This window comes from Oryza glaberrima, chromosome 4, assembly GCF_000147395.1.
Source record: "Oryza glaberrima chromosome 4, OglaRS2, whole genome shotgun sequence".
Lineage (NCBI taxonomy): Eukaryota > Viridiplantae > Streptophyta > Magnoliopsida > Poales > Poaceae > Oryza > Oryza glaberrima.
This window is the reverse complement of record NC_068329.1, coordinates 19,390,161-19,413,685: the sequence shown is the minus strand read 5'-3', so window position 1 is coordinate 19,413,685 and position 23,525 is coordinate 19,390,161. Positions and strand designations below refer to the sequence as shown.

Sequence of the window (23,525 nt, the reverse complement as noted above, 5' to 3'; positions counted from 1 at the left end):
ATATAAATAAAAGTATATTTAACAATGAATCAAATGATAGGAAAAGAATTAATAATTACTTAAATTTTTAATAAGACAGTCAAACATGTCTAAAAAAAAATTAACGCGTTAAATATTTAGGATGGAGGAAATATAATATAGTAATAACTACGCATGATATGATGTGGTTTGTTGTCGCAGGGTCATTCATAAGCACCAATTTCAGTTTTTAAAAAAACACCATTTTCATTCATTATGTAAGTGATGAGAAGTTTGTTTTTATAAGAAAAAAGTAGTTTTGGTTCAAGGGATTTCCCTTCTTGCGAGAAAATAAAATCCTACTACATGAATTAAGCTGTGGCACATATAAGGTTATTCTCAAGCGTGTCAACTCTATTTCGGTTTGGCTCTCGGAATCGTTTTCGGTACTAGCCGGTACTGGTGTACCGTTGCCGTGCTTGAAAGTAAAGTAATATAAGTATATTGTTTATGGTATTTTACATTTATTTCTATTTGGATAGGGTTTTACTTTCTGTTATTTCTCTTGCGGTAGTAGTTTTAAGTATTGTGGCTATCTTCATCTACGATGAATTTTGCATAATGTACGTATAGTTATGGCAGTATGAAACAAGCAACATAGCGAATCTAGTGTTTAATATCTATGAATCATGCTTGCACCACATTTTGGTGGAAGACAAGGGAAGGAGATATTCTTGTCCAATGCCATGGTTCTACATGAATTGAGATGAACATGGGTTCAACAATAAAAGCCTACTTGGTTCAAAGCATGTTAAGGGATGTCAATACACATATGCAGTAACACAGAAAGAGGTAGACCATGTTGTTTGCTATAGCTTCTGAGGTTATCAATAAATGGAGTAAGGGGTTGTTCGTTAGACATTATCGTGGATATAGCTGCAGTCACCACTACAATGCATAAGCTGGTAGTATTGGTGTAATGCAACATGAGGAGAACCTGGACACACGTGTCCAGGTTCATAGCCAGAGTTTGGTTTTTTTTGGGACAGACTAGTATATTGTTAGAATCCCTTTTTGAGTCATTACTCGTTAGCTTTATATTCGAGTCGTGTTTGGTATGCTCCAGCTTCAAGTTTTCTTTTGGGTTGGGTATATATTTTAACTCCAAAATTTGTTGGAGGTGAAGATAGTTGCGAGGCTAGACTATTGTTGCTAGGGCGAGACATGTGTTTTGTATATTATGTTATATATAAGTTTAATTTTCTACAAGAATTCAGGAGTTAAAAAGGCATTGCAAACAAGCCTAAAGTTCCTTATGAAACAAAAATATATCATCTCCCAATTCTCATATTTGCTCCCACTAGTATGTGTCTAACATGTGGACAAATGGGTTGTTTGATTCATTGCCATTTCTAGCCTTTGCCATTTTCTGGCAATGGCAAAAACTGGTCATTGCCAAATATTGTCAGGCTTTCGTTTGGTCTACTATAAGTTATACTTAGTCATTTAACTGAGGCAAACAATCAGGCAATGCCAATTTTTCTACAAACCAAACAGATGATCAATATATTGTCATTGTTAATTCTTTGGCTTGCTTAGGTTTGGCTACAAAAATTCAGATGCTCGTGTCAAATTTTTGGTCTGCTATAAGTTATACTTTGTCATTTAACTGAGGCAAACAATCAGGCAATGCCAATTTTTTCTACAAACCAAACAGATGATCAATATTTTGTCATTGTTAATTCTTTAGCTTGCTTACGTTTGGCTACAAAAATTCAGATGCTCATGTCAGATTTGCAATTGCTTCGGCATCTACAAAACGAGAATGGAGACGCGGGGAATCGAACCCCGTGCCTCTCGCATGCGAAGCGAGCGCTCTACCATATGAGCTACGTCCCCGTTGTGCTCAGACGATAATATCAACTTATTTAACCGGATTATATCATGTAATGGTTTGCCGACTCGTAAAATGGAGAGCCGCTGATAAGCACGGTGGTAATTGGCTAATTGCATCACTCGCAAAACAGCATAACCTGTAAACCAGGATGCCATTAGTGCTGGCCATTGGAGCCATCGAATTGAATTGATCAATATCGCGGGGACACATTCGTGTATAGGAATTCATTATTTCTGGGATGGAGTAGTAGTTGAGAATAACCTGTTTTGTTCGCATGACATCACATCACATGCTCCAAACTTCCACTACGACAAAACAGCAAAAGGCATGCAAGTGGGGAGAACAAAACGCAGGGCACATCTCAGAAAATCTGCCTTCGCCGCATGGAGATCGATTGTAAAGCATTGCACTTTCTAGCAAAGTTGCAATCATGGAAATCGCTCAAGATTTCTGTTTTTTTTTTCCAAGAAACCAAATGGCATTGGGTTGCAAACTTGCAGCTTTGCAAGTGAGCAGCTTCCGGAATAACAATAGCATGTGAAATGTTATACAACTTAGTACTTACACATACTAAAAGGAACATGGAAACGAGCCAAGGACTAGCTAAAGAGATCTTGATCTTATCAAATCTACAAACAGATAGCACTTCTGTAGATCTCTGCATGAAATGCGAACTGGACGCATCTTGGTCCTTTGGCAGCATTCAACGGTGATAACAAAAAAAAAGGGATGTTCGATGGGAGGTCCATCGTCCACGACCGTTATCTCCACGCAACATCTAAACCATCTTCCAAAGGTTGTTGCAGATATCAACAGGGGGCGTCGTCTTGTCAAACTCGAACCTCTCTAGTTTCTTCATGTTCTTATCAACAATATCTGAACGAAATTAAGGACATTCAAAAGTTTTTGATTGCTGTAAGACAAAACTGACGGTGAAGTGAAAAGAGAAAGCACTAACCAAATAACTAGTACTAGTTTTGGTATATTAAGATGGGTTTAAACAGTTTTGTTCGAATAGAAAAAATAGCTTAAATTGAAAGGATACAACCAGAGATCTTGTCCTTGTCTTCAAAATTTGGCATGATTTTGGTCACTGAAACACACATGGAAAGCATATTTCTGCATAGAAATGTGGTCAGTTCATTGCTCTGAGAATCAGGACAACCAATAAAGGCCACGCTACAAGAGTTCAATACAAATTAATTCAAATTCTGCGACAGTGTTTTCCCACAATGACAATGGAAACTCAATGAGCCATCTTTGCTGCTGTTGAGGAATGCAAATACACTCACAATATACTACAAAGAGGAAGATATGGCATCATCCAAAATCCAAATTCGACCAAGAAACTCCAATTGCTCATTTTTTAAACGAATCTTGCATTACAAATATAAAGCATACCATTTGCTGTTGCACTAAACAACAGTGCTAGGCATGGTAACAATTAAGATACTTGCTCTGTTTTGTAATCTGAGTAGTTTTCACACATTTGATTTTAGTGAGGCTATGAAAGTTAGACTGTTCGAAGAATGGCCCGACGAAAAAAAACTGTTCTAAGATTTAATCAACATTGAGAGAACCAGTATCCACTTACTGTGCTTTCATCATTTCCTTTTCCATCTTCCTTAGAGCTTCCTTCCTTTGTTCTATAGAATCTCTTTGGCTATCTAGGTTATCAAGCTCATCACGTACTGCTGTGTTGACAGAAAACAATATTAGGACTTCAACTTCTTCATTACCACAATGCAGCTTTTCAGATGATACAATTTTGAAACAATAACTTATCTTAAATCCTGGCGAAGGCATTGCTCATCTTGAAGTTTCTCCTCCATCTCTTTTTGCAGAGCATTCAGTTCATCATCGGCAATTGTTTCAGATTTTGTCTTTTCTATCTTTTCTTTGCAGGACTTTATTTTTTCCTGATACTCTGTTTTGCAAAAAGGAAAGATGCATTTAGATGGCAATTATGTTCTCCATTGTTAAAAAATGTGAACTCCCTAGAGTTCATTGTTCCAACTTCCACGTCAGGATTCAAGCACAGTCAAACATCATTTTGCCCATATTACTGATGCTATGTGAGCATGTGTTTTCAAGTCATAGCAGAAATATAGGTTTATTTGCTTTGTAGGCCTCACAATTGCAGCGAAACAATGACATAATACACTTACCATGAAATTTTTAAGCATGGATGATTTGATAGTGGAGTAATAGAAGAAACTGTGTACTAAAGGCATGCAAATGTTCAGAAGAGGCAACCTGATTGGAAATAGAAACTTCTATGCTGCTGCCATATGTTAACGAAATGAGATTGTTTAATTGAAGCTTGCTTTGACTAATACTCATTCACCTAAATGCCTACTCCTACTTCCCAAGTGATTCATTTAGAAATATATCTCTAGTAAATTGTAGTAGCAGCTGATGCGATGACTCTACCTTCAAAGGTGTTCATTAAATCATTTTTGATATGCAAGTGCGGGAATTTCAGTCTCGCTTATTACTAACTTTAATTTCTTCTAAGTAAATGAAATTGGCGATGCATTTCCTTTTGTGTGAAAAGACCTTATGCTAGACGGTAATTTTTTTCTGAGGTAATTAACAGTGAGAATTTCTCCCCGTAACAAAAAAACAACAGTGAAATTGACTAAATTTTCCTAATCCTTTTGGCACCGAACAAGAGCAAAAAATAGCTTGAAATACAGTAGGGTCGCAGAGCACGAAATGGGATGAAATTTCAGGAGAGTCGGGGAGACCCGGACCTTTCATTTGCACCTCGAGGTCGTCGGACTCCGAGCGGCAGGCGGAACGCAGCATCCGCGCCCCGGCGCAGGCCTGCGCGAGGGCCTCGCCGTCCTTCCTCTCGCCGAGCAACTCCACGGTGTCGTCCCCGAGGGCGAGCAGACTCGCCACGTTCACGCGCATCCCCGCCTCCGCCGCCATCTGGTCGCCGGCCAAAACCCTAAAACCACCCCGCTTCCGCCCGCGCCGCAGTCCGGCGGAGAGAAAGACGCGCACAGAGAGGAGGGTATATGAGGCCGAGGTGGTGGTAGGTGCGGTGGGTGGTCGCCGGCGGCTTCCCTCCCTTCCCCTTCAGCTCGCCGGCGTTTAGGTCGCCGCCGACGAGAGTTTTTCTTCTTCCTTTTCTTTTTCTTTTTGTTTTTTGGAAAGGAGCGCACGAGATTTGAACCGCTAGAGTTGAGTCCAGTAGTCCACACTCCGCTCCAGTCTCCGTGGGCCCACCTGTCAGTGACTGAAAAATTGTAGACGTGATTAACAAGGGCCTACGCGGAAACCACCAACCTTCATCGACCAACGGATACTCGATCTTGGCCGCCCATGTTGCATCGGACGGAGGACGGACGACAATGTTTGGATCGCTACCGTGCTAAACGGTATTACAGAACAAAGCAAGGACCACTACGCAAAATTAATCCCGCATGCTTACAACCTACTTTATCTCGACCGCCAAATTCTGATCCAACGGTGGCCAGAGACCGATGCCAGGATCGCCAAATTCTTGGTCTCCCGGACCCGGAGGGAGCTAAACGGTATTACTGCAAAGGGAGGGCCCCCTTGTAAAAGTATATCTTTGACCAACTGGGCGAGCCCACATGTCGGCGTGATGGCGAGAAACGACACTCCAAGCCTTCGTCGCGGCAGCCGCTCGCCGGAGCTCCGCCCTCTCCGGCTAACCGCCGCCACCGGATTTCGTCGACTCTACGCCGGAGATGCTGTTCCACCGGCGCCTGAGCTGCCTGCCAAAAGCAATCGCTCCTGTCAGTGAAGCGTCCGCAAGATGGCGAAGGATGAGTACAAATTGCAGGCAGAAGATGACAAGATCTCCGCATAAATGCATATCACTCGATTGACCCCAATTGCTCGTGTACGTTTGCGTGCACTTGTTAATGACATCACGCGCGATTCGTTCGTTTGTCAGGCAGGTGTTCGATCGATTCGTTCGTCAGGTTTCAGGCTTTCAGCAACAGCGAGATCATCAATCATCATATCAATAATCTGACACTATTCACACGCTGAATTTTGATGAACTTTTATTCGTTTCTTGAGTCTGAACAATGACACACTCAACCAAGATCCAAGGAATTTGCAGCGAATTCGGTTACAGGATGAGGACGATCAGCGTGGCGACGGTGGTCAGGTTGATGGCGTCGTCGTCCACCTTGTGCAGCGGCGACTCTGTGGCCAGCTGGTTGCCTACGCCGCCGCCGCCGAAGCCGAACGCGTCCTCGCAGCCGGTGGCGGCGCGCCGGACGACGCCCATGTCCGCGACGTACGCCTGCGTCTGCCCGGTGTTCAGCGCGTGGATGGCGCTGTGCACGACGTTGAGCGCCTCGATGTACAGCTGCCGGCACGTGGCGAGCGCGGCCAGCTCGCGCTCCGACCAGCCGCCGCGCCGCTGCAGCGCCTTGATGGTGGCGTACGCGGCCGTGTAGTTGGCCAGCGTCAGGTTGGTGGCAATCACGGCGAGGCCGCGCGCGTCGGCGCCGGCGCTCCCCGGCGCGGCCTGCAGGGTCGACACGCAGAACGGGGCAAGGTCCTTGCGGCTGCCGCTCGCCGTCGCCTTCGCGCAGGTGTCCTCCACGGCGGAGGAGGAGGCGGCGGCGGCGAGCGCCGCGTGGGAGCACGCCACGGCGAGGAGGAGGGAGAAGACAAGCCTCGCTGCCATAGCTTGAGCTCTTTTTTTTTCCTTGCGTTGGCCAATGCAAAGCCGCTTATATGGGTTTATGTAGCGGCAATTCCTGTGGACTAGAGACTAGAGAGGCTGTTTTTTTCCCCCAAAATTAAATGTGCAGATAGTTTTCTTCACATTTTGGATGCCTTTTAAAATACTCCTAGATCACATTCCCACTATTTTAATACCATCAGTTATCTATTGCATTGATAGCTTAGCTTGCCACATATGACAAAATAATGTTGCAGTAGTGTCAATGAGGCGAGAGAGAATACTGTCAAAAAGAATGTTTTACACTCCCTCCGTTTCACAATGTAAGTCATTCTAGCATTTTCCACATTCATATTGATGCTAATGAATCTAGATAGATACATCCCTCTGTTTTATAATGTAAGTCATTTTAGCATTTCCCACATTCATATTGATGCTAATGAATCTAGATATGAATGTGGGAAATGCTAGAATGACTTACATTGTGAAACGGAGGGAGTAACAGTTAGGGGTACGTATATTGAGTATTGCAACCGATAGTTACCAGAAAGGCTATGTTTTGGAGAGTTTCAGCTCCAACCCTGCCAATTCGGGAGGAGTATGCCCAAACAACTTTAGCTCCACCCTGAAACAGCGTGGAGCGGACTCGAGTACTCTCACAAAATGAACTATAGAGGTAGAGCTAGATTTTGGTTGCTCCATATCCTAACTATTCTTAAAATTAAATTTAAGAGTTTGAGCCGCGAAAGGGCCTGTAGCTTAGTGCGATTTTTTTAGGATTTAACGACATTGTGCTTTCAGTGGTAGGCGACGTACCTGTCGACAGCGAGGCGCCTGTAGTGACTTCGTCAATCTCCAAGATTTGCCGCCCCAGTCTTTGAAGATGCTCATAGGGGTAGAGTTTGTGTACATGCGTTTATAGGTGTGAGTGTACGAGCGTTGTGAGTGTCTGCGTTGTACTATATAATTAAAAAAAAGAGTTTAAGCCCTGCAAAATAGGTCATAGGATTAGTCCCATATTTTAAGGGAGTCCATGTGGACTTAATTCCTAGTGGCAATACTTCACTACTTCATGCAGTCCGTTGGTGGGGGCCTAGCATCAAACCAAATACGGAACCAATTCCAACCCAAAAAGAGCAAGAGAACAAAACGGCGCGCACCATCCCACCGCTCATCGCACAGATGGACGGCGTTGCGCGCGCGGAGAGGATAAGAAACAAGTGGGCCTCAATTTTTACTCCACTTTTCCCTTTTCACCCCCCACGACGAAAAAAATCTGGGCCACGAATCCGAGGAGGCGTTCGAGACGCTTCCTCCGCCATCGTCGAGGCCCAAATAGCACTAGAGAAGATCACCGGCCACGAGACCACCACGAGTCCACGACTACTTGAGGATGGCGAGCCCAACAACAATGGTGGGAGTGGCAACCTCGGCGCATCTCCACACCACCACCACCGGCCGCCTCAGCTGCGCCTGTGCACCACCGACGAGGGGAACAAGGCGGCGGCGGCTCGCGGTGGCGGTGCGGGTGCGGGTGCGGGCGTCGGCGTCGGAGGCGATGGCGACGGAGAAGCTCGGCGTCCGTGTGGAGCGCAACCCGCCCGAGTCCCGCCTCTCCGAGCTCGGCGTCCGCGAGTGGCCCAAGTGAGCAAATCACCTTCTCGTGCTCGATTCCCCTCTCGTTCGATTCGCCCGCGCTGATTGATTTTCCTCTCGTTGGTGGGCAAGGTGGGGGTGCGAGAAGAGCAAGTTCCCGTGGACGTACTCGGCCAAGGAGACGTGCTACCTGCTGCAGGGGAAGGTGAAGGTGTACCCGGACGGCGCCGGCGAGGATTTCGTGGAGATCGCGGCGGGGGACCTGGTGGTGTTCCCCAAGGGGATGAGCTGCACCTGGGACGTCGCCGAGGCCGTCGACAAGCACTACAAGTTCGAGTAGATTTGGGGATTTGGCACGCCGATCGATTTCAGCCATATGACATGGCGATGGTTTGTGCTTCTGCTATCTTCTACTAGTAACTTAGCTCGTGCTCTCATGCGTTATATGCTCCAGTTGTTGTGGATCATCTCCTGCAAATGAAATAAAACTTGATTAGTGGATTAAAATGATGGGATTAGTGGTATTTTTTGCTCTCTTTTGTTTGCGGTTGTTTTACTTGCCAGCTGCAGTTACACTTCTGAAAATCCATTTAGCAAAACAACACGAGGGAACTAGAAGACATAGTGGCGGATGCTCTTCTTAGCTACTCCTATATAATTGGTGTTTTCAGCTGAAGAAAGTTACATATTGCTCAGCACCTAAACCTCATTTATACTATCTGGTGTTCAACAATATCACCCACAACTAAGCCTCATATTCTCATCATAGAGACATTAGTACTCGTTTAGTAGTATACATTTTGGGATATTTCTAACCAAATTACTCTCTCTCTCTCTCTCTCTCTCTCTCTCTCACACACACACACACACATCATAAGACGTTTTGTCTCTCCATCTCTCATTTTGATTCACTAGCATCCGTACAGACACAAATATGAAGCACATACATACACCGATACATGAATCTATTTCAAAACCTAAAACGTCTTCTAATGTGAAGTAGAAGAGGTAGTAAATAAATGTGGGCTCATTTTGCATTTCTATCAAGTGAATCGGGGGAGTTACTTAGACCCATATATATAAATAATAAATCTATTCAAAACCTAAAATGTCTTCTAATGTGAATTAGAGGAAGTAGTAAATAAATGTGGGCTCATTTTGCATTTCCATCAAGTGAATCGGGGGGGTTTGGACTTTGGAAGTCTGGGTCTGTTTGGAATTTGGATCATTGTCAAGTCAACCATGACAAAAACTTGGCATGCCAAAATTTTGTCATTCATTTGGTTTAGATAAAAAAATTGGCATTGCCAAATTATTTGGCATCCCTTCCATTGCAATACTCCAAATCAAAGCCTAGGTGGTCTTGCCAAAAAAATAAATTGGCGAGAATTCAAACAAAAAATCCTGACAATCTTCCTGATTTGATTGCAGTAGTGTTTGTGTCTGTTAGATATGGCGGTGTATGCCAGTAATTTCTTGTTTATGAGCGTGCAGCGGGGCTTTCATAGTTTCACTTGTTGGGGGTATTTGATGTTGTGGCAATTGGCAAGTATGTTGTCAATTAGTGGAAGTGTGGAACTGTGGAAGTTGGTTCTCTTGCCAGGTGTTTTTGATGAAACCATGAAGCGGTCTGTGAGCTGGAAATGTGTTCTAGCTATAAAGTTTATATCTATGTTCCTAACCGTTTGCGATCTCTGCCATGTGTGTTATTGATGAACGCAACCATGAAAATTCTTAAGGATTTATCTCGATTAAGATGGGGAACTGAAGCTTCTTATTCCTCAGTTAAGATCTGCACAACGATGAAAGTGCGATACATCTTCACATTTTCTCTCCACACGCATTTTATGTACCGGAACATGTGCTCTGCAAACAAGTGACAACACACCACTCGCAACCATAGTTTCCACTCGACAAATTTCACAGCTCAGAGCTCCACCTTCTTGGCCTGCTGGTTCTGCCCCTCGCCGGCGCCGCCGATGCTCTTCTTGCCACCGTCGTCACCGCCGGCGGCGGCGATGCCGACGACGCGCGGGCCCTTGATCTGGTCGGGCGCCAGCTTCCGGAACCGGACGGTGAGCACGCCGTTGTCGAGGGAGGCGGCGATGGAGTCGAGGTCGGCGTTGTCGGGGAGGCGGAGCTGCCGCCAGAACCTGCCGTAGGACCGCTCCTCCCGGTGCCAGTGGTCGCCGCCGCCCTTCTGCTCCGTCGTCTCCTCCCGCCGCCGCTCGCCGCTGATCCGCAGCACCCGGTTGTCCTCCACCTCCACCCGCAGGTCCTCCTTCCTCATCCCCGGCACGTCCACCACGACCTCGTGCGCGTCGCCGGTCTCCCGCCAGTCCACCCGCGCCATCGACAGCATCGCCACGTCGTCGCGGTCGAACCCGAACGGCACGTGCTCCAGGATCCGGAACGGGTCGGCCGCCGCCAGGAGCCCCAACTCCGGCACCGCCTCGTCCCGCGCGCCGCCGCCGCCGAACCACGGGAGCAGCGCGCCGTCCGCCGCCGTGCTCGCCAGAACGACGGCGATGCAGGCCAGCATCGCCGCCGCCGCCGCCGCAGTTCTCATCGACGCCATCACGGACGTTCTCTCGTCGGAATCTTAGCTAGCACTAGCAGCGTGTGTGTGTGTGTGTGTAAGTGTGCGTTGCGTTCGTTCTCGTCGTGTTTTGCTCTGTGCGATTTTTGGTTGGGCGAGACGTGACGGCGAGGTTGGGAGAGGATTTATAGGGTGGCGGTGGCGCGGCGAGAATGTTCGGCCGGCGAGCGCGGCGAGACGGGAGGGTTCGGGCGGCTTCGCGGCGGGAGAGGTTTCCCGAAGGATCGAGGCCTAGCCGGGCCGGAGCTCGTGGGCCACCTTTTCCTGGCTCTGATGGGCCGTTTGCTGGGCTTCGTTGCTGAATAAATAGGCCTACCTAAGCATGCCCAATGTATTGTTAGACTTTCTGTTTGTATAGGTGATGGTTGGATTAGATTAGACGTAGGATTAGATTAGATGTCAATCGGTGAACAAACCCTATGATAGGCATGTAACTGTGTAAGTTCTCCATGCATTGAAGCTTTTCTCTCCTTTTTTTTCCCCTTCAAACCAAATTGTACAGACCGGAAGAAAAGAGAAGGATCAGGTGTTGATCCCCTCAATCGAAATCGCAAGAATAAACATTGACCAAAATGGGGAGGAATTATCTGCTTTTTCAAGTGCGTTCTACGTATAAGGAGAGGAGCATACAGAAAAGGAGAAGGGCAAAAAAAAAAAAGCAACATAATGCATGGCTCTATCTTGAGTTAACAAATACGAAGACGTACAGTGGCCCATAATTAGGTTAATGATAATCCGATTAGTGTTGATTGTGTAGGTGATGTGTCTTGATCATATAACACATTCGATATTCCAGGTCATAACAAATGGGACAAATAGGAAATGCTAAAAAAGAATTTCAGCGCTTGATGTTCGGAGTGGCCTCCTCCTCTTTAGGGAAAAGGAGGGATGATCTTTTTTTTCTTTTGTGGACGATTTGCATTTGTGTTTGTCCCATTCATTCCATTTTCGTTTTATTATTATTCGTGTGCGTGTGTTCCTCTCTCTATGCTTAACTGGGCAGTTTTATAAAACAAATAATGGCATATAGCATCATTAATCTGGTCTTGTATCTCTTTCAAAGTTTCCTTTCATCATTCAGATAATTCATGTACTGTTCCAAAATATGCAGTGCAGTGAAGGGCTGAATGCGCTATCATTAATAAGATGCTAATCTGCTTTGCATGGAACATAGTAGCATTTATGTAGCTAAACCTGCTTGTACGGAAGCTAAAAATCAGTCTGGAACTGTGATAATGATAACTTTATCAAGAGAGCGTATCCTATACACACAGACCCTCGTGTGTATACACCCGTGTACACCAACTAAAAATTATCACAAAAAATTCTAGGAAAATCTATACATGTACTTTCAATAGTAATACATCTACGTGCAAAGTCGCATCTTTAAATTCATTCTACGTAGAGAATAACAAAAAAAATAAAATTCTGACAAAATTGCAACCTTAAAACTGTCAGTTTTTTTGTTTTTTTTGTTACGGCTAAAATATAATGAATTTGAGGTTAAGATTTTAACCCTAGGTGTAATACAATTGAAAGTACGTGTATGAGTTTTTCTAGATTTTTTGGTGACATTTTTTAGTTGGTGTGCACGTGTATACACGTGAGGGCCTGTGTGCATAGGATATGTTGCCCTTTATCAAACTCTCATCAGCTTATTAATTAAGTACAAGAGAATTATGTGGTACAATGGGACAATAGTACAATTATGCAGCCGGATACATGTACTAATCAAAATAGAGGTTCAGAACCCTTCATTTTGGAGCCTAAGCATCAAGCACTAGTTTATTAGTGCAAGCAAAACATTAGCATATCATGGTCATACATGATAGAAAAATTAAAGGAACAAAGCAGCTCGAGTGAGTGTCAGATGCACTAGCTGCTACTGCACCTTCGTCCTAATCCGAACACTTAACCTGCTCAAAACCACAACTTAGTAAAGCTAAACCTCCATGAAACCTCTCATTAACTATGAATCATGTATTATTTGTCTAATCCAATTGGCACTCATTAGTGGAACAATCGGCCATGGCCATCCATTTCTCTCCACTAGGACAACATAATGTTGCTAGTTTAAGCCATCATGTTTAAAAGAGACACCAAATGGTACTAGATTAGTTTGGATTTCAGACTTTCAGTCGGTGCATGCAATGCCTTGATCAAAAGGTTTAGAGATCACCAGCTGAATTCAGCACTGTTCTTCTAATGTAAAGCTGCCTCGAGTTATGACAATGCATTACAGCACAGGCAATCTACTCATATATTAACACCCAGTAAGCACCAATCAGCTGTTCATTAGCTAAAGCTTAGTTTGAACCAACTCCTTGAAAGTGAAAGTTTCAGTCAGCTACAATTTTTTTTAGCCTCGTCAACTCAAAAGCTAATCCAAGTGAAAGGCCAGGCTAATTGGCTCATCTAGCAGACCCCCTTGTTGATCTTCTGTGCTCTGAACTCTGAAGATGACACGCACCTGCGCACTAGAAAGATACCTGACACATGACAAGCCTGAAATGGGCTGTCCTGAGCCAAGCTTTGATCTGCTTTTGAGTTTTGACCAGTTTTTACTTGCAATTAGTATCTGGTTCATGAACCTGTTGGGTAAGTTTTGCTGGATTTTGGAGAGCTTTAAAATGGTTGGCCGAGCTCCATGATCTTGCTGCACTCAGCGTTAAGGTTAAAAGATTTAGGTAGCCAAACTATCAACCGTAGATTCCTCTGCACCCAAATTATAGTCATGGAAATATTGTCAGTATAAACCAAACGAACTTAATTAAGAGTATAACTTTTACCTTTCACCTACATCCAACTTGATGTACTGTAACAGTGCCGAATGCTTCTGGAAAGCATTGATGCAGTAACCATCCAGATCTGATGAGGCAGGATTCAGTCGATCCCCTTGAGGATCTTTGACCAGCACAAGTGAGTATAAGTGACCTGTCCTTGCAGCTATGATGCCTAGACTACAGCTTGATGTGTAGAACCAGTACCACTTGGCTGCAGTGCATAATTGCTTTGTAGCATGTGAGAATTCTGTTGCAAACTTGCAATGCTGCGGTAAGTTTTTCCAGCTCTGGGCCGGGAGGCGCCGGGAGGCGTGCAGCAGCTAACAATAACATAGATAGCTAACCAGTGACGATGCATGCCAAGGTCACTGAATTTCACAACCGAATTTGATGTCTTCTTACATTGCAAGTTGCCTACTTGCAAAGATGCAAACCCCCATTCAGCAAGCAAAAGGTGTCAATTTTAAACGGCCATCCATGTCACGTAGCCGTAGGCGGACGCCGAACTAGTCCAAAACTGCATGGAGGAGAAGAAAAGAAAAATGGCAGCTGCTGATTTGCTCCAGTGAACAGAAAAAAACGAAAAAAAGAAAGCCAGTGCACCATGCTGCAACCATCACCATGTCAATACGAGTAGTTTTGAAGCATTTAAAATGGGGAGGAGAGGAGATGAGGTGATGACAGCATTTGCAACTATTTGAACTGAACTCACCTCACCCCCAGTTGAGTTGAGCCTGAATGCTAGCTTGGTAGTGCCATTTGTGCAGTGCCCAATTGCTCTTCTGCAACAGAAAGCGGCAGGTCCAGTGCTTTGCTTTGCATTGAGAATCTGCAATGCATATATAGAGGAATTTGACACTTGCAAAGGAGAGAAGCAGGCAGAGAGACACAGTTAGGAGGAGGGAGGGAGGCGGGAGGCCATCATGGCTGAAGAGTATGAGCTGAACGAGATAGATGACACCCTGCATGGCTCTGTGGGGAGCAGGCTCTCGCTGTTTGCGAGGGAGCTCAAGTCAAGGAGAAGCAGCAGCTGGCATGGCGGCACCGCCCTGAGGCTGCCAAAGGATCTGTATGAAAGCCTTGTCATACACCCCAATGGCAGGTAAGACAAAGATTTTGATCTCTCATCCAGATTAGTTAAGCCTTAAGCTGAACATCAAACTGTCTTGTCTAGTATCATTGGAGCAAACTGAAGCTTAGCTACCATTGCATGCAAAAGCGATGATCTTTCACGTAGTCAAATTAGAGAACTCTCCTGCATTGAAAAGAGATGATTACAGTGACCTAAGTAGTACCCCAAGGTCCTGAGTTCAAATCTCCTATGGAGCGAATTTCAGATTGGGTTGTTTGCGGGGCTAAGTTCCCTACTTCAATGGCCGTATATATCCGGTTGGATGTAGAGGCCAGGTAAAAAATACCCTTCTCTAAAAAAAAAATTGAAAAGAGATGATTCTGATTGAGACAGGATGCTGGAACTTAATAAATTTGGATGCAATGTTTGTTTCGTTGATCAGTTTGGTTTACTGGTGATTACTGCAGATGGTACAGGATCTGGGCGAACATGATGTTCCTGTGGTCCATCTACTCCACCTTCTTCACCCCGTTCGAGTTCAGCTTCTTCCGCGGACTCCCCGATCAGCTGCTCGACCTCGAGTGCGTCCAGCTCGTCTTCCTCGCCGACGTCGCCGTCCACTTCTTCCTCGCCTACCGCGACCCCCACACCTACAGGATGGTCCACGACAAGCGCCGCATCGCCCTCCGGTGAGAGCAATCACACACCTGATCAAAGAACTGACCAAGAAGTAATCACTGACACTGACCGGGGTTTGTGTTCTTGTCAGCTACATCAAAGGCAGCTTTGCTCTCGACGTGCTCGGCTGCTTCCCCTGGGACGCCATCTACAAGGTAGGCACGCAGCATTGCCATCGCAAGAACAGAGATCTTTGAGAGAATGAGGCCGGTCTCTGAGCTTCCATGGCGTTGGGGCATTTGGTCGAACAGGTGACGAGCAGGGTGGAGGCGGTGAGGTGGCTGGTGTGGGTGAGGCTGTACAGGGGGAGGAAGGTGATGGCGTTCTTCAAGCGGGTGGAGAAGGACATCCGGGTGAGCTACCTCCTGACGAGGATCGTGAAGCTCATCACCGTGGAGCTCTACTGCACCCACACCGCCGCCTGCGGCTTCTACTACCTGGCCACCACGCTCCCGCCCGCGCGCGAGGGCGGGACGTGGATCGGCAGCCTCTCCCTCGGCGACGCCCGGTACATCAACTTCAGGGAGGTCGACCTGCTCACCCGCTACGTCACCTCCCTCTACCTCGCCATCGTCACCATGGCAACTGTCGGTACGTACCCTCCGTCCCAAAATAACTCAACCTAGGATGGGATGTGGCCTATCCTAAAACAACGAATCTGATCAAACGTCAACTTCATTCCGAGTCTCGTTAGCTTGTCAGGCACGACTAAAATTTAATTGTTTTCTGATTAGTGTTTAGTTCACACTAAAATTGAAAGTTTGATTGAAATTGGAATGATGTGACGAAAAAGTTGGAAGTTTACATGAGTAGGAAAGTTTGATATGATGGAAAAAGTTGGAAGTTTGAAAAAAATTTGGATCTAAACACGGTGTAAGATTCATTTCTATAAAAACTTTTTATATATAAGTTGCTTTAAAATATCACACATATTCATATGTCAAGTTTGTATTAATTAAAACTTAATTAATCATGTGCTAATGATTTTTTTTACGTGCGTTAAGTAATCTTCATCTTCATCCATTTCAAACACCACCAAAGTGTCTTTTTTTTTCATCTTAGTATGTTTCATGTCAGCTTTTTAACTGCTACTAATAACATGAAGGGACTAGCTAAAAAACTGTCGAGTGTTTTTTGAGGGGAAAACTTTCAAATCTAACTATATTATATAATTTCACTAGAACTATACTATAATAATAATAACTTATATATATGTATTAAAATAATATATGCAACTTTATATGTAATTTATATAGAGATAACAATATAGTTATAGTGTAGTTACACTATAGTTATAATGTAATTATAGTGTAACTACAACGTAACTAGCATGTAACTGGAATATAACTTAGATATAACTTGAACAAATCTATCATAAACATGCAATGATGGGACTAGTTGTGAAAAGAGGGTTTAGATCTAATAGCAAAATATCTCAGTACAAATCTTAAAGCGGAATCGACGGCTAAAAAATTTGACAGTTTTCACTCAAGAAAACTGTCGACAGTCCTCTAGCAATTCTGTAACATGAATATAACAGTTTGAGTTTTTGTTAGTTATTTCGTTTATTTTTTTTAATGCCTTAGCTCAACAGATCAGACGGTGACATTCATGCTCTCGATCAGCCATAACCAAAAGTTTGAATTTTCAAACTTAATTTTAGTTTCTTTACTGTAGTCTCTTTTGCTACTTTTTAACCGCTAATAGCATAAATGTTTTACCCTTGGTGGTTTTAATTCGTTCATTTTTTCTATGGCATATTTTTTATGGTAAATTGGAACCATGCTATCGGTATCTCAATGACATGTAGGAACCACATGAGTCAATGACATGTGGGTCAGGATGACATATCTCAAATTTTACAAAATTATAATGGCATGGTTCCAATTTTCCCTATTTTTTATCAACCATAGCTCAACTGATGAGAGTAAACATCCATATGCTCTCAGAGGCAGAACCAGGAGCAGGGCTGTAGCCTAGTTCTAATCATAGGTCTCTATGAAATAACACTTCAAATTTTAAAAAAATAGAAGAAAAAAGATAACCATATGAAACAACATTAATTGAGCCCTAGGCTTGAAAAAAATTCCAAATCAAAGGAATAGGAAAAATAAATGATTAGGATGTCACATACACTCCATTTCTTAGAAATTTTTTCGAGAGGTCTCACCTCATGCTAAGAATCCTATGGAATTAGCTTGTAAGACTACAATTCTTAGAAATTTGGTATGATCCATTCCTATGAAACGAATGATGCATATAGGAAAAAATCATAAGGATTCAATTCCTACAATAATCTTATGAAAATCCTCTAAACCAAATAAGACCTTAGCTCCGCCACTTAAAATGAGACAAGAATCCCAGCTCTCCATCACCTGCACATGAATCAAAACGGGATTTTCAACTCATGATCAGCAAGATCCCAGCTCTCCATATATCACCCTGCACATGAATCAGAATGAGAAATTTTTTTTATATTATTTTATTTTGAGGGGGTTCAGGCTATGGCGACATCCACGCGGTGAACACGAGGGAGATGGCGTTCACGGTGGTGTACATCTCGTTCAGCATCGTCCTGAGCGCGTACCTGATCGGCAACATGACGGCGCTGATCGTGAAGGGGTCCAGGACGGAGCGGTTCAGGGACAGGATGACCGACCTCATCAGGTACATGAACAGGAACAGGCTGGGCAGCGCCATCAGGTCCCAGGTGAAGGATCACCTGATGCTGCAGTACGAGAGCAGCTACACCCGGGACCGCGTAATCGTCGACGACATCCCGGTCGCCGTTCGATCCAAGGTGGGTTTCCGACAGCTGTTTACTCCCTCTGTCCCAAAATAAATCAACCTCGTATAAAATGTGACGTCTCAGAATAAATCAACTTCGTACAGGAAATGACATCACATCCCGTATGAGGTTGATTTATTCGTGCTGAATTTGCTGTTTGTGAATTTTTGTTCTTTTTGCAGATGTCACAGACACTGTACCTGGATATGGTTTCGAGAGTTGGGCTGTTCAGAGGTTGCTCGGATGACTTCCTAAGCCAGATTGTAAGGAGAAATTTGTGGAATTATGTCTCTGCATTTGTCGCTAGTCCAAGTAGAGAATTCATTTAACTCCAATGTTGATCATTTTCAGGTGCTGAAATTGCATGAAGAGTTCTTCCTCCCAGGAGAAGTTATCTTGGAGCAAGGCACCGTGGTTGATCAAATTTACATCGTGGCACATGGATGCCTGGTACTGTTTTTCACTGAAACGAGAGACTTTTGATCTGTTTATAAAATATAAAACTTCATATATCAAGAGACTACACTACTGCGCTGTTTGAGCATGAATAAGCTGTCACTTACCCTGTTCTTTTTCTTACTGTCACAGGAAGAGGTGGCCAATGGGGAAGATGGGTCTGAAGAGATCATCTCAGAACTGCGGCCTTACGGCATAGTTGGCGATGTCGCGGTGATCTGCAACATTCCACAGCCATACACAGTTAGAGTCTGTGAGCTTTGCAGCCTTCTGAGAATTGACAAGCAATCCTTGACTAGCATCTTACAAATTTACTTCAAGGATAATAGTCAGATATTGAGCAACCTTCTAAAGGTACATCATTTTCATTTTTAGATAAATGCTGAAAATACATTTGTATATTGCCATATTAACGAAACTTTGACAGACGATATAACACACATTTTATTCTGCAGGGGAAAGAAACGGAGTCGAAGCGGAAGCAATTGGAATCAGATATCACATATCTGCTAGCAAAGCAAGAATCAGAACTAGTCCTTGGAGTAAACAATGCTGCATATCATGGGGATATATTTCGTTTGAAAAGCTTAATCAGTGCAGGAGCAGATCCGAGTAAATCAGATTACGATGGCAGGACTGCATTGGTATGTGAATGCTTTTACAAAAACCATTGGTCAAATTGCATTCAAATGCAATATGAAGCATTTTCTACTGAATAAAAAAAAATAAAGATAGTATCATAGTACCAAAAATTAAAATTGTTTGGCAATAAGTAGCTGAAGAAAAAAAAACTCTGATTAACTCTACGTATCTAACTACAACTTCTTCCCTTACCTTTGTCTTCACGTCACAGCATATTGCTGCACTGAGAGGATACGAAAATATCGTCAGGTTCCTTATTCAACGAGGAGCGAATGTCAACAGCATAGGTATGAATATGATAGCAAACACTTCAAATGACAAAAGAACAAAACAAAAGCACTTTCATCTATATCTCTGACAATGAATCAACAACACTTCCCATTTGAAAATGCAGACAGGTTTGGAAACTCACCACTGCTGCAGGCAGTAAAATCAGGCCATGACAGGATCACGTCGCTCCTCGTGGAGCACGGCGCGATCCTGAACCTGGAGGACGCTGGAGGTTACCTCTGCAGAGTAGTCAGGGGTGGCAGGATCGATCTGCTGAAGAAGCTGCTCAGATTCGGGATCAGCCCAAACTGCAGGAACTACGATCAGAGGACGCCGCTCCACATCGCTGCTGCCGAGGGCCTGCACCTTGTTGCCAGCACGCTGATAGAATCTGGAGCAGATATACAGGCCAAAGATAGGTAGGAACATTATTCACAAATATTCAGATGTTATTCGCTACTATAGAAGAAGAATGAAATGGCATTGATACTGCTTTTCTTGATGCAACAAAATGATGATGCAGGTGGGGAAACACGCCGCTTGACGAAGGGAGACGGTGCAGCAGCAAACCACTGGTCAGGATACTGGAGCAGGCTAGAACTGTTGCGACTAATTGATGAAAAACAATGTGTATTCATGGGGAAACTAATTGCAATGAAATATTCTTTCTGAGGCAGTGAGAAAGCTTGTCACAGGATTTCCTGAAAATGTTTTCATCTTCAAACATGTAGCTGCAGCATGGTTGTTTAGTCTGCTTGAAAATATAAGCTGATTATTCTCGGTGAGATTGCAGTGGTTGCCATTAAGAAGGCATTGCAATGCTTTAGCAAAACGCAACATATATTCTCCACTGAACACATGCTTCCCACCAACAATCTAATAACAACAGAAGGCAAGAACCGGAGGCATTACCATACAGGCATAGACTAAAAAATCACATCATTAATCAGAGAGTTTAGACACTTAACCAATCCATCCAACCAAGGAGGCAGAAGATGGCCTATTGATACTACTATTACTGTGGCACTACCAACTATGTCCAGTATGATACAAGAAGTAACGTAGCTACTACTAATACAGCGGGGCAACCAGGGCTGCCGCAACGACGGTCACCCAGTAGGAATTGAGGTTCCCCAAGTTCACGGGTAAACTACTATCTATTTTTTGCCACTACTATCAGGATCACATTAGAAAGAAAAAATGGACGCTCATTCTCTGGTCCTCTTGTTGCTGCAGCCAGGACACTTGTAATGCTTGATGTGCTCCGCCTTGGCAGGGGTGATTCGGACACATTTGCCATGGAACCAGGTCTCACAAATGTCACAGCAAATCCAGAACTCGCCGTTTGCGTAGGCCTCACCACAGGCGCCACAAATGGTTTCAGCTTGATCTTCATCACCTCCATTTCCTCTGCCGCCGTTCTCTTCCTCATACTTTGCCTGGACCTGCTTCTGTGGCTTGCTGTCAGAATTGGGCCACTTTGGTGGCTGAAATAGAAAGGACAATGAATAATCAGAAAGCATGTTTTAGCGTGCGGGCAAGAAGCCATGAAATGTTAGACATATGTTACCTTAGAGCCTGACTTGTTTTTGCTACTGCCGTTGGCGGTTTTTGATTGTGTATTCACACCTCCTGACACAACTTCAAAGACAGTGGGGAGACTACTGGTCATCATGAAGAGCCGTTCCCTGCATCCATATTCAAATGCCTCTTAACAACATCATCAAGTTCCTTAACACAGCTGACATATTTTAGAGAACTAAAAGAACCTTGGATTCTCCTATCTATGTTGCTGTGTAAAAAAGGACAAACCATAAAGCAAGTTTTGTTTAGAAGGTGTGGACAGAAGGTCGTACTGGCTGTTCATATAAATGCATGAAACAGTGTCTCTATTGTGACAAATATGGGTTTTGTGAGAATTAAGATAGCTAACAGAGCAAATCATTAATAAATGATCAATTATCAGATTTAAATCATGGCAGGTGTCAGTAAAACAACCTAGACTCACAAGTCTACCATGACACTGGAATCAGCATATAAGTACACGCATCCTTGCACATAGTATAGAGCAACGTGGGAATTCTTTAGTAAAGTGATAGAACAGATAGAATTAAAATGACCAGTTTGAGAAAAGGTGATGCAAATCAACAGGGAAAAAAATGAATTAGAAGCAAACCTGGCCTTTTTATCAAATCCAAAACGAGCCCCAAAGTAAAATGCCACAGACAGTAACCATGAATCACTATGGACAGCTATCAGGGACAGCCAATCTTTTTCCTGCATTCCATCACGAGCGAAGTTTATCCCGAGGGCTGGCTCTGGTAGTTCAGGAGGAACTTCATCAGCTGGTAGAGTCACTGCCCAGGTTCCATTAGGCAGTCCATAGAGGCACAAGTTCTCCTTCTCTGGCAAAATAAAGGAACATGTTTATATCAGCACTATCAGGGGTGGAACCATCCCTGCCGCCCCGCCCTGTTTTGTCGCATAATAAAAGTATGGTGAAAATTGATTGAGGCCCATGGGCTTTTAGTCCCAGTCCCAATCCAAGCCTGGGCCCTGGGTCCACACCCAAGCCCTATGGTTACTATAGAAAAGGACAATCTGGCTTACTCAGCAAGATCAAGGACTTGCTCTAACACATACAATGCACAAAGTAGGATTTGAAGGTTCCTTTCTTTTTCCAACTAAGCATTAATTAAATAGAACCAACAAGCACTAAAAAGTGGATGCTGACAAGGAGCACAACATTACTATATGCACTTTGCCACAAATCCCAGGGCAGCAATTCAAGGCAAACAGGATCCTGTGCAGCTCCTAATCCCCAACTATTGACTAATGCTCCAGACCTCAATCTCTTTCACCACACCTTGTCACCAGCCACTAAATTTTCTATAGATCGCAGCGAGGTCAAACATAAACATAAGCACAAGTCCAATTTGCTTCCTGCACTTCTGTTGCATCCTATAAGTCACCTAACATGCATCTCTTCCAGCTTTTCAATCTCATGACGTGAATTGATCTAATAGGTAGATTTTTTTTTTAATTCCGGACAAGGCATAAGGAGCTTTACATCAACAATTTACTAATGTCGCCTCTAATCTGATCAACCAATACTGTAAAAATATTGGATGGCTAGCAACTACATGGAATCACCGCAAGAGCAATCAAATACCGTCTCGCTGTACTAAACAGATAAAAATCAACATTAGAAGCAACGGAGGAGACTCACCAGGGTCGCACTGCTTGTAGAACTTCTCCACCTCTGTGCAACAACGAAACCACAAAAAAAAACAAAAACAAATCATCAGTCATCAGCGACGAACCCCACACCAAACGAATCCAGAGACACATTAGATAGATTGATCGATAGCGAGAGAGAGAAACGGAGATGTACCGATGGTGAGGGCCTTGACGATGCCGGAGCGGCGGCCGCAGAAGTCCTGGAAGACGTCCTCGGGGGAGCGCGCGTCGTGGACGATTGTGACCGAGCCGTAGCCGCCGTCCATCCTCGCCTTCCTTCACCGGCAGCGAAGGGTTCGCGGGAACTCGGCAGGGAGGAGCGGGAGCCGGAAGCGGCGGGCCTCCGCGCCGCGGCTAGGGTTTCGTCGACCCGGAGGAGGAGGTCGTCGTCGTCGGCGGCGGCGGCGGCGGCGGCGGAAGGAGAGTGGCGCCGCGGAGAGGAGGAGAGAGATTAGAAGCGGAAGTTGGAGAAGGAAAAAAAGGCGGAGGGGCTCTCGCGTAAATTTCACGGAGTTTTTTTTTTCTGAGTATTTGAAGGTTGGGTTAGGTGTGGGGCCCGGTGGGCATGGAGATATAGTGTGGGTCCCGTTTGTCAGGGGGCTCTGGAAGTGGAAGCGACGACCCAGTAGTTGGAACGGGCCCTAGGTTTCACTCGCCCTGTGGGCTCGTCGTTTACTTGGGCCGTATCCGAATAGTCGTCGCTAAATTCGGCCTGTTTGAAATTTTGGCCTAATAACTTGACAATTACTCCGGGTTAAACGGGAGAATCAGCTTTTCACCTCGATTTTAAAAATCAGAAGATATAGAATCCAGAAAATATACTAAATCTAGAGATCGAGAAACTCGACTTTTATAGATTCCTACCATT

General features: G+C 44.4%; 6 protein-coding genes and 1 non-coding gene across 7 annotated transcripts; 2 read left to right on the top strand and 5 right to left on the bottom strand.

Moving 5' to 3' along the window:
- Positions 1–1,784: 1,784 nt before the first annotated feature.
- On the bottom strand, positions 1,785–1,857 carry TRNAA-CGC (transfer RNA alanine (anticodon CGC)). Its single transcript has one exon. It is a non-coding gene; the product is annotated as a tRNA-Ala (tRNA).
- Positions 1,858–2,386: 529 nt separating this feature from the next.
- On the bottom strand, positions 2,387–5,025 carry LOC127771998 (kinetochore protein SPC24 homolog). Its single transcript, XM_052297964.1, has 5 exons — positions 4,612–5,025; positions 3,641–3,782; positions 3,450–3,551; positions 2,901–2,974; positions 2,387–2,731 (listed from the first exon to the last, which is right to left on the bottom strand). The coding sequence occupies exons 1-5, from the start codon at positions 4,790–4,792 to the stop codon at positions 2,634–2,636; spliced, it is 597 nt and encodes a 198-aa protein (XP_052153924.1). The 5' UTR covers positions 4,793–5,025; the 3' UTR covers positions 2,387–2,633.
- An 860-nt stretch (positions 5,026–5,885) lies between these two features.
- LOC127771999 (uncharacterized) lies at positions 5,886–6,550 on the bottom strand. Its single transcript, XM_052297965.1, has one exon. The coding sequence runs from the start codon at positions 6,534–6,536 to the stop codon at positions 5,970–5,972; it is 567 nt and encodes a 188-aa protein (XP_052153925.1). The 5' UTR covers positions 6,537–6,550; the 3' UTR covers positions 5,886–5,969.
- A 1,302-nt stretch (positions 6,551–7,852) lies between these two features.
- LOC127772001 (uncharacterized) lies at positions 7,853–8,653 on the top strand. Its single transcript, XM_052297968.1, has 2 exons — positions 7,853–8,177; positions 8,262–8,653. The coding sequence occupies exons 1-2, from the start codon at positions 7,927–7,929 to the stop codon at positions 8,467–8,469; spliced, it is 459 nt and encodes a 152-aa protein (XP_052153928.1). The 5' UTR covers positions 7,853–7,926; the 3' UTR covers positions 8,470–8,653.
- Positions 8,654–9,881: 1,228 nt separating this feature from the next.
- Positions 9,882–10,798, bottom strand: LOC127771996 (23.2 kDa heat shock protein). Its single transcript, XM_052297963.1, has one exon. It carries the CDS (start codon positions 10,705–10,707, stop codon positions 10,057–10,059), a length of 651 nt encoding a protein of 216 aa, XP_052153923.1. The 5' UTR covers positions 10,708–10,798; the 3' UTR covers positions 9,882–10,056.
- A 3,422-nt stretch (positions 10,799–14,220) lies between these two features.
- On the top strand, positions 14,221–20,234 carry LOC127771990 (potassium channel KOR2). The gene is made up of 12 exons (XM_052297958.1): positions 14,221–14,613; positions 15,051–15,272; positions 15,353–15,416; positions 15,513–15,852; positions 17,763–18,061; positions 18,232–18,312; positions 18,401–18,499; positions 18,638–18,859; positions 18,961–19,149; positions 19,359–19,434; positions 19,542–19,836; positions 19,941–20,234. The coding sequence occupies exons 1-12, from the start codon at positions 14,435–14,437 to the stop codon at positions 20,032–20,034; spliced, it is 2,160 nt and encodes a 719-aa protein (XP_052153918.1). The 5' UTR covers positions 14,221–14,434; the 3' UTR covers positions 20,035–20,234.
- A 105-nt stretch (positions 20,235–20,339) lies between these two features.
- Positions 20,340–23,166, bottom strand: LOC127771995 (PHD finger protein ALFIN-LIKE 4). The gene is made up of 5 exons (XM_052297962.1): positions 22,812–23,166; positions 22,647–22,679; positions 21,594–21,822; positions 20,988–21,105; positions 20,340–20,904 (listed from the first exon to the last, which is right to left on the bottom strand). The coding sequence occupies exons 1-5, from the start codon at positions 22,921–22,923 to the stop codon at positions 20,626–20,628; spliced, it is 771 nt and encodes a 256-aa protein (XP_052153922.1). The 5' UTR covers positions 22,924–23,166; the 3' UTR covers positions 20,340–20,625.
- Positions 23,167–23,525: the final 359 nt, after the last annotated feature.